This window comes from Ambystoma mexicanum, chromosome 11 (genome assembly GCF_040938575.1).
Source record: "Ambystoma mexicanum isolate Mex_15411 chromosome 11, UKY_AmexF1_1, whole genome shotgun sequence".
Classification (NCBI taxonomy): Eukaryota; Metazoa; Chordata; class Amphibia; order Caudata; family Ambystomatidae; genus Ambystoma; species Ambystoma mexicanum.
The window spans coordinates 1248140136-1248153322 of NC_090934.1; the positions used below are offsets into that span (position 1 = coordinate 1248140136).

At 44.3% G+C, this 13187-nt stretch overlaps 1 protein-coding gene across 7 annotated transcripts in view; it reads left to right on the forward strand.

The window, feature by feature from the left end:
* The window catches only part of MYO9A (myosin IXA), a 1154601-nt gene that overhangs the window by 899576 nt on the left and 241838 nt on the right, over positions 1-13187 (forward strand). For all 7 annotated transcript variants that reach the window (XM_069624659.1, XM_069624658.1, XM_069624661.1 and 4 more), the window contains one exon: positions 6140-6252. In XM_069624659.1, the coding sequence (XP_069480760.1) occupies positions 6140-6252 (113 nt within the window). The remainder of the gene's footprint in view (positions 1-6139; positions 6253-13187) is intronic.

Genomic DNA, 13187 nt, shown 5'->3' on the forward strand with positions numbered 1-13187 from the left:
CATCATGGCAGTTCATCCTTCTGGGCTGTGTTTATTTACTTTCATATCTGGGGTGAGCTGCTGAATCTAAGTTGACTATTTCTGTTATAACTGGTTGGATTTCTGAAATGACCTTTTTCTAGATGTGACAGCTGCTTTGAAAATATTGCACTGCTATGCCACTGAGGCCTTAGCATCTCTCTCTTTTCTAGAACCTCTGGAATATGTAAGGAACTCATGGTGGCAACAGTAAAGACAGACACAAAGGATCACAGTTCAAGGGTGTTTATTAAACTGTATAAATGGGCTGGGAAAACACCTAATCTAAACCTAAATCTAAGATGGGAGCAAGCTACAACCATCAAATAATAAGAAAGTAGTCCTAGTGGCGTCTTGTCAAATAAAAGGGCCTATACTAAAAGAAACTATTGCCAGTCCTTACCACTAAGCACAGAAAATAGTGTGGGATGTATTCATAAGAAAAGAAAGAAGTGTTAACCAATAATAAGTCAGGATGTGGTAGCCGGGGATCTCCCTTCACCGCGTTTTTAGCACGGGACAAGGCGTGACTCCTGAGCACAGCACACTTTCGGGCATCCTCAGCACAAGACTACAGTTCCTTTCACTGGTAGCGGGAACTTCGGTGGTTAAGTCTCTTTTCTACAAAAAAAGTCTCCTTCCTCCTAGGACCTGATGTGTTAAAAATCACAAAGTTTCTTTCAACACGTACATTGGGTGATGACGTTTCACCCCTGGATCCTCCCCTTCTGGGCTCAGACCCTTCTCGAATGTTAGCCTTACTCCGTCGGGTTTACTACGGATTTTATTCAAAAGAATTCACCTGTTGCATTCACAAGTCTCAATGTTTTTTTAAACATTCCACTGTGGACATCCCTCAGTCGGGTACACTTTTGTCAACACAGTTAGTGGGGTCATCATGTTTCACTCCGTTCTGCAGGCATCCCTCGGTTCACGATTGCCAGTTCATACAATTCCCTCTGCTTTCTTTCAATACAGGATTTCCTTTTGTTCACAGATGTGACAAACCTGAGGCTATTCTCCCAAGTAGACCCTGGGAAATGCTTATTCAGGTGGCATGGGGAGGGCTGGCGCTCTCAGATCCCAACCCTGGGGGTGGACGAGCGAGCGAGGAACACCTGAGTGAGGGAGCCTAGGGTTATGCTCAGGGGAATATCCAAAGGGAGATGCGGTATTATAGTGAGAAGGAGTGTATAAGTTCCCTTAACAACATCCTACCACCCCGTTGCCCTCAAACCCAGAATCCTTGGTTTCACCGGTCTCCATTGGAATACTCCCCATCTTTCGACTTCACGTCCCTCTGGTTATTCTTTTCCGAACACCCAATCTATTATGACAGAAAACTACAGTTCTCACAATCCCCCGTGGTTATTTCACGACCCCAACTATTCCCATTTGCCCCACAAACCATACCAATACTGTCCATCTGAGTGTCCCTTTCCGAACTCCCGGTCGAATATGACCAACAATTACAGTTCCCACAAACCCTCCTAATCATTTCAAAAACCCTCTAAAACCCACCGTTCCGAAATCACCTAGCCCCCTAGAATGAAGGCCTTTTCCCAATCCGGTCACGCAGAACTTTTAAACTCTACCTCTCCCCTTTTCCTGACACAAAAACCAATGGACTAATACGCAACCTTTTTACCTGACATGTCCCAACCCAAAAGTCAGGCAAAGTCAGGCAATTGACCAGAATCACATACACCTGGCAACCCTTTCCCTTCGCCACAGGGATAAAAGGTGGAGCAAGAGAGCACAGTACGAGCAAGACAGACCGCACAACGAGACAGCTATCCAGGCACGGCAGCTCAAGAGGAGGAGAAAGGCGGTGAATATCGAGAGGCTGACATGGAGAGACACGACCTGGCCCTTTTCGACTCAGACCCGCGAAACCTCCGCAGAAGGAATCTTAAGACCGAGGACAATAGCCAAAGTGTGTTGCAGCAGATGCCAACGGTACACAGAGCATGCCTACGCTGATATGCATGAGCGAGGGAAACTCCTGCTACCGTGTTACCGACCTTGACTCAAGATCCAAAGAAATCCAAGTGGTTCATCATAGCCGGTGAGTCGAAGGGAAAGCCGATAAGAACCGAACTGTTATATAGGAAGGTCACAAAGTGGCTTATTGAGGAGAGTTCAAAGAACTGTAAGGTTTAAAGGGAAGACCAGCTGCAGAGGGAACTGTCACCATGTGGGTGCTAACTCGAGAGACTCTGGTCGACCCCATGTTGAAGGAAACTATTAATTCCAGAAGGCCATAGGAGGGCTGCCAAAACAAGTCAAAGTGGTCATACGGGCGGTCTAGCAAAATCCCTGTACAGTCGAGAACCTTTGACCTAGGAACTATAGAGAAAGCAAGAGAAGTGAAACCTGCATGTTGAGAAAGCAAGAGGAGTGAATCCTGCAATCTATAAAAGCAAAAAGGAACTGTGAAACGGCACGAGTGAATCAGATATCCCGATGAAGGGAAGTCAACAGTTCATTGTGTAAAAAGACATTGAGACTTGTGAACCAAAGGTACAAGTGTATCGAAGAGAAGTTAACAGTCGAAAAGGGGTCTGATCCTGACAGAAGGGGGGGCATTAGGAGTGAAAAACTGATACCTAACGAAGAGAAGCGGCAAGAGTGAACCCGACAAAGGGATGCCAGTAAAAGGGAGGCAAAGTCTAAAGTCCCGAGAAAGTGTGTCGACAAAGGTGAACCCGACAGAGGGTTGTCCACTTGAACTGTTTAAAAAGATATTAAGATTTGTGAAAGTAACGAAAGCCATAAGTGTACCTGGCGGAGGGAGGCTGAAAGAAAAGAGGGGTCAGGGCCTGGAAGAGGGGGAACCAGGGGTGAGGAAGCCTCATCCTAACGAGCAGAAGGAAACAAACTATTATTTGTTAAAGGGATGTTTATTTTTGTTATCGTGAATACATCAGGTCCCCGTAGGCAAGAGAGTTTCAAGAGAAACCAGACTTGGCCATCAACGGCCTTCATAAATTAAAGCGGAACTGTCGTCTCGTGCTGGGGAAGCTCGAGAGTTTACTGTGCTCCATGATCCCTCATTACCCGATTCTCAAAACCGTGGGGAAGGGAGACCTAGGCTACCGCACCCTGACATATTTGTTAACACTTCTTCCTTTATTCTGAATATTATCCCACACTCTTTTTGTATTAGTTGTAAGGTTTGGCAATTGATTTTTCTCAGTATAAGCCCTTTAATTTGACACAAAGCCACTAGGACTGCCTTATTTTTCATTTGATGGTTGACGCTTGCTCTCATCTTAGATTTAGGTTTAGATTAGGCATTTTTCCAACCTGCATACAGTTTAATAAACACCATTGAACTGTGATCACTTGTCTGTCTTTACTGTTGCCACAATGAGTTCCTTACACAGGTCAAAGACATTTGTCTGTACAAGGGGTTTTACTCGACCCTTGTAGGACCACTTTGACCATCTCTGTGAGGCTCTCCTATGGCCTTCTGGTATTGGTAGTTTCATCAAACACAAAAGGGGGAACCAGCCAGAATCTTTCAAGTGAGCACCCACGTGGTGCCGGACCACTCTTGTTGCTCTTTTCCCTGCGCTTTCAACAGTTCTTTGATTCACCTTATGTTGCAAATAGCAGCCTTCGATCAACACAGTTTGGTTTCTTTATCGGTTCTCCCTCTGACTCACCAGCTGTGATGAACCGCTGGGCTTTCCTTGTCTCTGCAGTCAAGGACGGTACCACTATAGCAGACGTCTCTCCCTGCCTTGGTTATCAGCATAGGAGGACACTGTGCACCGTTGACATCTGCTACAGCACACCCTGGCTATGGTTCGCACTCTTATGTTCCCTTTTACGGAGGCTAGGTGGGTCTGAGTTGAAAAGGGAAAGGGCTCCTCTCTCCTTCCCATCCTTTCGGTTCCCGCCGTCTTTCGTCTTCTCTTGAACTGCCAACCTGGAATAGCTGTCTCGTTGTGCGGTCGGCCTTGCTCGTAGTGTGCTCTCGTGCTCCACCTTTTATCCCTGTGGGGAAGGGAAAGGGCCGTCAGGTTTGTTTGGTTATTATCAATTGCCTGACACTTGTGTTGGGACATGTCAGGTAAACGGCTCTGGTATTAGTCAATTGTCTTTTATGGTGCAAGAAAGTGTTTGTGTCGGAAAAGGGACCGGAGGGGTATTAGGGCGTCTGAATATCCTACAAGGTAGGATGGGGAATAGGTGTCATAAGAAAGGGGGACCACGTCTCACCCGTCGGTGTCCCGCTTCCCCTGCCTCAGGACCCCCCATCCAGGTGATCTTCCCGCACTGGTCCACCCCCAAGAACTGGATCCAATAGCGATGGACGTGTCCTGGCCAGCTAGATGACAGATCCCCATGGACTAGTCAGGGAGACATTCAGGTTTCTCACAAATCGTTGTCACTTGCTAGCCACTATTGTAACATACAGGAATTCTCTTCGTCTTTCATGGGACTTACTAAGCATAAATCAAAACATTGTCATATACCATCACTAAGGCAATAAACTATGGAAAAAACTGAACAGGCGCAAATGATGTAATGGCACGCAACACTCAATTTCTTTCTAGATAACTGTGTCTCAAAAGGCACAAATGCAATTAAATCCAGTATGTGTGTTGTTTTGCACACAGAGCCAGTGCTCGATGTGGGGCTCCAACACACAAATTTGAGATTGAGTTACATGCTCTACCAACCTGGCAAGCATAGTTCTAATAGGATAACAGTCCTAATCTACGGGCCGTACGTTCAAGTCCCACGTTGATGCCAACTCGTTATGTTGAAAAATTCTTAGACATACTAGAATTCAGTGCACCACCATATTTTTACAGACACAAACATCAACAATAACAAATTAACATTTGTTCTTCATATTATTGGTCGTGGGTTTTAACTATTTTTCAGCCCAGTTTTATCCACAGGCCTCACAGAGGGTAATCTATTTCATGCATGTGAAATATCAGTGACAGCACACTGCAAACTACTTTAGAAGGTGCAAGTAACTGAAGGATTATATTAGTCTGCCTTATAAGATTTTGTAAAAATGTGTTTCTTTCGTTCTCTGGGACGAACAAAGTTGTCTGTCTTAACTTAGCATAACACAGGCTATCGTGTGAGTATTTTATTGTTCGTTCTACTGTTCTATGACTATTTTATGGCAATCTACTCTTGGAATTTGAAAAAATAGTCTGTTTGCTGTCTGTAGACACCAGAGTTTGTCATTGATAGGATTCATTGAATTGAAATGGCCAGTTAACAGCGGTCTGTTGAAAAATGTGTTTAATAATAGATTTTGTTTGACTGGTGTAAACTTTGTTGGTTTGCAAGAAATTAGCTCCAGATGACTTTATAGAGTTTAATAGGTTACCAATAGTAATCTTGAAGGGTTTTGGTGGATGGTAAAAGCAGACAATTGTTTGGCTCCTGGTGTTAGTCGTCAGAAATCCTATTGCAGTGTACTGGTGAGAGCTGTGCCCTTCTCATTAGTATTTAGTGTCCTGAGATTACTGGCTTTTTCAATCTTGAGCAGGTTTCATTGAACTTCGAAAGAGAATCATAATCCAGGATAGTCCTTATTCATAGGATGTATTGGTAATCATAGAGGAGTATCAGTGTTTCATGTCCATGAAAGACTTGAGCATGTTGAGTCTCCGTTGCATTGAAGGTGAGTGGTCTCAGGGACGTATATGACTTGTAATAGCAGTTTTGCTCCAACAGGCTGATGGTAGTAGCCCTGCTGGTTTGACTGTGACTGATGCTAGCAGTCTCGGTCAGTCTCAGGATTTTAAAGGACCTGAGAAAGACACTATCCCGGATTGTAAAAGACTTGTGATAGCATGCTTACTGGGTTGGAAATGATGGGTGCTATTATTTTGTTCTGGATTGTAAACACCTTCTTGTGGTCGTCTCTGTAATCAAGTTTCTGTTTTTAATGTGTATTGCGATCTACGCAGGTCAAGTAACTTCAGTTTTGTAGATGAAATTGCTTGTTGCAAAAGTCGCTGTGTTTTGAAATTCCTGGAGATGAGGGTTTTGTTAACCCGTGTCTGAAGTTTCTGCTATAGTGGGTTCAGGTCCCAACTCCTGAAGTGCTAACATACTCTGTCTTCTCTACTTCCTGCAGAATCTACTGCATTCCACAATTTTAGAAGGACCAACAAAGCTGTACAAGACCATGTCTCAGGGAGAGATTGGAATGATGCCTGTTTCTACGAAGAATTCCGTTGCAGATGGCAGGTAGGAATGTCTGCTTCTCTATCCTTTATATACGATGTGTTTTGCTGTTGATGAATAAGCTTTGCCATTCATTCGGGATGTGTAACTATCTAAACAAGAGATATATTTCTGAAACCGATGCCCTGGCCATGAAGTCCCAAAGTATTGAAAGTTTTTGTTTTCCAGTCTATTCTTGCCTTGGTTGCATCATTGAAAGTCACTGCCTCATTTAGGCTTTGCTATAATAGTGTTTCCTCTCTAGAGATGCCAATAATGGCTGGCATTTATTATAAAGCTCTAATGTTGCCCCCAACTGTAATGATTTATACCTGGGGGAAAAAGATGTGATACACTGCCTAGAAACACGGTGGTTAGCAAAGTTGTAGACCAGCTATATCAAGTGATGCTGGGGGTTTAACTCATGTGATTGTTGAGATGTGTTCTAAAGGGTACTATCTCCTCTTCAAAGTCTTTCTTCTGTTAAATGTCCAGGTTCCGTTCTGTGACCGTAAAAACATTTTTCACACATGCACAACACTGGGTGGCACCATTCATACTTGTGGTGCCGTGTGGATGCCCCATGAACCGACCTGGAAGTGACAGCGCTCTGGGTATTAAAGCCTTCACAAGCTGTGTTAAGATCTTCATTTTGGGAAATTCTATGGGCTATTTACAGTACCCTAGACTTTCTGCTTGTTCCCTCCTTTTTATTTTTGGATCACTTGCCTATTTTTGGGAGGCAGAGGGCCTCTCCCAGTGCTACCCTTTTTCACTCACTGGCGGGGTCCCAATACTCTTTGCTTTCGATCAAAGTCAGGTGCCATACTACGGTAGGGATGGGGAGTGTTAGGCAAGATTTGGTGCACTACCCTTTGGGTGCACTACAACAGCCTTGTCCTCCTGGCAATAGGAACCCAACCTTTTGTATAAGTCTGTACTACACAGGTTGGTAGTGTGACTGAGCAGCCAGGTTTATCTCAAGAGGGGTCAATGTGAGCAGTAGGGTCCTTACACAGAGATTCACAGTCACAAGTATCCAAATAAACTCTTGCACACAAGGTTTCTTGATTAAATCATTATTAATGTATTTAACAGTCAGTTTGAATAGGCCTTCTTCAGAAGGGGCAATATAATAGTAACACACAAATACACTCCAAAATACACACTCTTAGTTTCTCTAAATCAGCAAGTACCCATTTGGGATGGCATACAGACACTTTCTACAACCTCAGGTGACTTAAATAGCTAGGACACTGTGGACATTAATGTATCACTGGTACATTTAGAGCAGTACTGAGATAAGGGTCAAAGTAAAGAGGTTTTAGAATAAGACAAGCAGGTAAGTACTTGTGAACCCCCCATGCAAAGTAAGTTAACCCTCTCCTGGATGGAAGGTAAAAACACACTATTGGAGGAGAGAAGTCATTCAGGGAGCCAGGCCAGGCAATCAATTGGGCAAAAGTCTAGGTGAGCTGAAGCACTTCTTGCAGGTAAGTAAAAGTCTTGCACAATGTTTTAAAAGTCTTTGTAGAAAAAAAAATCAAGTAGGGCCACAAGCTGGGGTGCTTGTGAGGTATAGAAGATGCAAGCAACTCTACAGGAGCAACCAAGACAGGTCTCAACTGAGAACAAGTAAGGCTACAAGACGAGAGGTAAGTTCTCTTAGACTTTACAGTACCTTTGGTTAGAAGAAATGGTTCCAGCTGGCTTCTGTTCCTGTGCGGCTCTACCGATCCTTTTGTTCCTGTGCCTCATTCACGTGGACAAGTAGGAGGACGTCTGGGGACTCCTGCAACACATCAGGATGGTCAGCGACAGCAAAGGGCAGATTTCAATTCAGTGGCACTTCGGCGTTTCAGCTCCTTGCGTCTGACAGCAAATCGTAACACTGCGGTTCTCGGATACCACTTCAGAATTTCCTTGCTCCTGCAGCCCTGCACTCTGTTGAGGTTGCTCAGGCTTGGCCAGTCCTGCATCGGGGAAGTCCAGAGGATCCTAGCGCTCAGGTCCGACTTAAAAGCGATCCACTCGATTTGGTGTTCCTCTCCCTGGCACTTTGGTTCCAGCAGCAGTGGAAGTACAGCCAGCTTCGAGAGGATGTCCAAACAAGTTCACTTTGGAGTTGATTGGTCCCACCAACTCAAGGCGAGAAGTCGTCCTTGCAGGGCTTCTGTAGTCGAGGCGAATTCGGAGCTTCCGAACAGCAGCAGGGCATTACTGGGCAAACCAACGGTCCAGGAGTTGCAGCAGGCATCTCTTCCAAGTACTTCTTCGGGTTCCTTTGTCCAGTGGTCGACTCTGCCTTCCAAGCCAAAAAGCCTCACCTTTTATGCAGGTTTCTCCCATTCATTCCTGCCTAGCTGTCAATCACATAGCAGGGTGGCTGACCTTGCCGGTCAGCCAGCCGGCCAATCACCTTTAGGTGCATTCCTGTAACCAAGGGGATTAAGCACAGGGAGTTTCGGGCGCCTCCCTCACTTCCTGCCCCTGCCAGACATTCTGGAGCCAGAGGCGGGCTTGACTTTTGAATCCTGCCAAAGGCAAAAAGAACAAAGGGACCAAACTGGTTTGCCACACAGAGTAAATCTCAAGAAGGACCTTTCCAGCAAGAAATGGCACAAAAAGAAGACCGGGGCCATTTTGACAAAATGAGCACCCATGGGTGCTTTACTGCACCTGCGAACGCAGCACTCGATCAAACTCCCAATGGTAGTTAAAAGTAAACCACTGCCACCAGCCATTTATTGTAGAAAGGGTTACATAAAGTTGTTACATGAGAAACTAGACAACAGGGATACTAAGTAACCCCTCCAGCGCCCTATTGTAAGATGGTGTGTGCTGGGTCTAGAAAGTTACAATTGTAAGTAAAGTCAATTTCACTTCACTGCTCTTGGAAACATTAGTTTATCCAAGATAAGCTATTTAAACCTTTGGGAAATCTGAAAGGCTTCCCTGTGCCACTGCACTGAAGGTGCTATGTGTCATAATTTAAAAAGATGATGCCTAGGGAGTCTGTCAGACTCCAAAAACCAAAAGAAACAGAGTTTAAATCATAGTAAAATACATGAGAGAGTGGGGAAAAGGCTCACTCTCTCCAGGTTGAAATTTAAACAGCCCTCGAGTCCAGCAAAAGTGCTGGGGGTCTGTAAGGTAGAGAGGAATTAGCACATTTCTGAGAATTCTGCCTAACTGGGAGAGTATACATTCTATATAAAATTACTTTGAGAATGTGATCCTGGGTTGCCCACAAGGCTTCTAGGTCATGGAGTGCGTTTGTCCTCAGCACCCCATTGTGCCATAGTGTTAATATCATCCTACAGTGTTTTGGGGGTTGCTATACATGGGGAAACAGTGTACATAAGCTCATATTTCCACTGACATTTTCAGAAGAAGCAGATTTACTTACGTGCTGGAGGATGTCCTGCTATTTTTCCACCGTTGCTGCATTTTTAAGACCAGGTTTGTCTATATTCACTGAACCGGGTGTCCTGAGCTAATCTCAGGTGTTAAGATGGATTTCTAAAATCAGCCCCTGACGGGAGGATTTTAGGCGGCCACCCTATTTATGGTAAACCGGGTTACACTGCAGGTTAGTTTAAACCCAATCCAGGTAGGTGGATGAGCAGTCAAGGCTTAGTCTCAGGAAACGTGTGAGAGTGGTGTAGGTCTAAAATGAGTCCATACAGAATAATAACACCAATAATTCAAGTTAGTCAGTGAGTATATGAACATATAATTATTTATTAGGACTTTCCAAACACATTAAGCATAACAATCGCAGATAAGTAAGGTAGTCAAAAACCATATATTGCATTTATATACATTCACCTTTAGAGATAATGTCAACAGGTAAGTAATTAAATACATGAAAAACAGATTAGATAGAACAATGAGAACTCATTTCCCTCCGTCTTAAGTCTAACCCTAAAATGTATGTGGTCTTGTGCCAAAAGGTCACAAGTTCGTCTATGGTTTTTCCAAGGAAAGTATTTCAGAACAGATACATCCGTGATGATGGAAACGCTCCTTAAAGCAATGTAAATATTTACTTTACTAAGTTAAGTACCCCACTCTATCTGGTTACAAAGGTAAGCCTTATGACTGGTCCTTGACCCAGGTTTGATGACCAAAGGCTAGGCCGGAGAGAGATTAGGGACAAGGGTTCTCCACCCAGTGTTGACCTATTCGACACTAGGGAGAACAAAAGGCATTTACCCCCCGTGACTCAGATTCTTCCAAGTGACACTCCAGGTCTTTCGGAATTTGCTGGGGCTACAGTATTCTGTCCTTGGTTTGGGTAAGGGGAGCCCAGGGGTCACAGATGCAGAGATAATTTTTCGTGTCGGGAGTTGGTTGCAGTTCTCACTAGACGTTTCCAGGCAACTTTTTGAAGAATACCCACAAACGAAGAAAAGATGCAGGCCTCGGCAGTACAGTGTGATGAGTCAGACATGGGATGCGGACAGATTGCGAACGTTTTATCACAAGATGCCATTTATTAAATAATAAACGATGTGATAAACGCTTATCTTTCCCTAGCTGAACAAGAATGTCCCTGCCTGTCATACTAATACTAAAAGAAAATTACTTGGTGTACAAAATGTCTGTCCCTCAAACTAATGCATACAAAAATTATAATGCAGGGATTATTTGGCAACTTCAACATGCATGCAAATATAGAGAAAACAAGAGTTATTATAATCGGGGTTGGATCACCTTCCTCTAGATCAATTCAGAATATGTTAAACAAAAGTTAAACTTCAGAAAAGTTATTTTCCCTTGCCAAGTTCCTTTTCAGAAGAAATATACAGTTCTTTGTATCTAATCCGACCTTCACTTGACAAGGTGACTTCCTTATGTCCACAAGTTTTCTCACTCTTACGACAATTGTGACAGTTTCTACTTAACAAATCAAAATATTTTCTTTCTTCATACATCAAATTGAAAAGTCAATGACAGATTTCTTTCTCAGGAAATCAAATCAGTTTGCACCCTTTTACATTTCATCTTCATAAACAACACCTTAATCAGGATATATCACCAACAAGGGTCTTCTGACATCAGTCAGAGGAGCAGGGCTTCACCGGGCCAATCATTAAGAGTCTACCCTGGTCGGCTGCAGGGGTTGTCCTCGGGTCGTCAGCGGGCTGCTCTTCTTCGTAGAAATTTTGGTCCCAATGATGATCAGTCAAATTGCTGCAGGACCTCTCCTTTTTTACAATATTCAACCTGCAAGATAGCCCAAGTCCACCAATGGTAAGGATCTGCAACATTCAAACAGCCCAGGCTTGTCCAATCCTGGACAACCACTGCTGGTCACACCCATCCAGCAACAGACTTTCGGATACCAGATGATGTGGACTGGCAACAGACAGTCCGAGCCCGCTCCTCCGAGTCTCACACACACACACACACAAAGCCTACTCGCCTGCGAAAGCAGAAGCTTTCACTGGGAAAGCGGTTACCAAATGTGGTATTCCTGACCTGAGAAGGCCAAAGGACAAGATGCCCAAAGAACAAGCAAGAACCTTGTGGCAGACCATTTTAGGGTGCTAGCCATTGGGTGTAAATGCTAAAGTGCACAAGAAAAATATAGGGTGGGCAGGTTCCCCCTGCACTAGTTGCCATCGAGACCTATACTGCAGCACAAAAAGTAAAGTGGGGACTATGATCCGGTTGTACTAACAGTCACAGGGACTGGTCAGTGTTGCCCAAAAAAATTAGTAGTGGCAAGTGGAGTGGAAAAACCACCTCACTTTCCAAAAGGATTCGGAAAAGCCAAACCAGACAGCAAATATGCTGGAAGTGTCACATAATGAGGGCTTTAATCTATTTGTAAGTGTTGACATGTTCCTGAAAGCTAGCTATGCATTGGCCGTATGACCCCCTTCGGGTGTAGTGCAGGGCAGGTGTCCGCACCCACATGGATTCTGGAAGGACATTTGCTCTCACTAGGTTTGATGCCTCCAATAGAAAATGCAATGTTTTATGGGTTCACCCATCTCGGGTGGGAAATATAAAAAATAAAATGATGTAGTTGCTCATGCTTTGCTGGAGTTTTTACATCTGGTGTAAACAAATATTGGCTGGTGTCTGTGCGTGTAAGAGAGACCATCAGCAAGGGAGACAGCCGCAGAGGAAGCCACCGTTAATAGCACATTCCCTTTGTGAATCTCGGATGCACTACGGGCTGCAGTAGATGCTCCTGCGGCACACACCAGGTCTGAAAACGTATGTGGTAGAGATAATCTATCTGAACAAAAGTGAGTAAATTCTCTTTTTTGAATCCCCTTCGCCAGCTGACTGACAATTTTACCTGCTTTAGTGCACACTTTTAGTGAATCAGCTCCTACGAATAAGGCAAACTTAAGTTACCTATAGAAATTTGCATTTAAAATTAACTGAATGTATTGGACCTAAACAAAGCAAATGAGCCAAAACCTAACATACATGCGACCCTAGCAAATTCAACTGACAAATAATTTAATGAAACCACCAATTAAGGTGAGTGAACATTCGAAAATGGCACAGATGGCTTCAAGAGCACACCAACTCTTGAAGACAATCGAAAGAGGTGGAACGACCTCAAAGCCAGACCCACTCATCTGCAACCACTGTAGGGAGACAGCAACCCCTGACGTAGGTACTGCAGAGCCGCTGCAGCTCACACCCTGGGAGGAGGCAGTGAGCAGCGTCCTCCTCATGGCGGGCCTGAATGGTGTGGAAAACGGCAAAGGTCGCAGCCATCAGCCATGAAGACCCCACTGAGTACATGAGTTAATAATAGGCCAATTTTACAACACCAATAGAATGTCAACATACACACTTGCAGTTACCTAGCAGATACCCAGCCAGTGCATAAGAAATACATGAAACACTTCAGGAGTATACATCACGAGGCCTGGCCGGTGTGAACCTCCTAAAAGACCCACCATCGAGAAGTTGGAGGCCTTTCA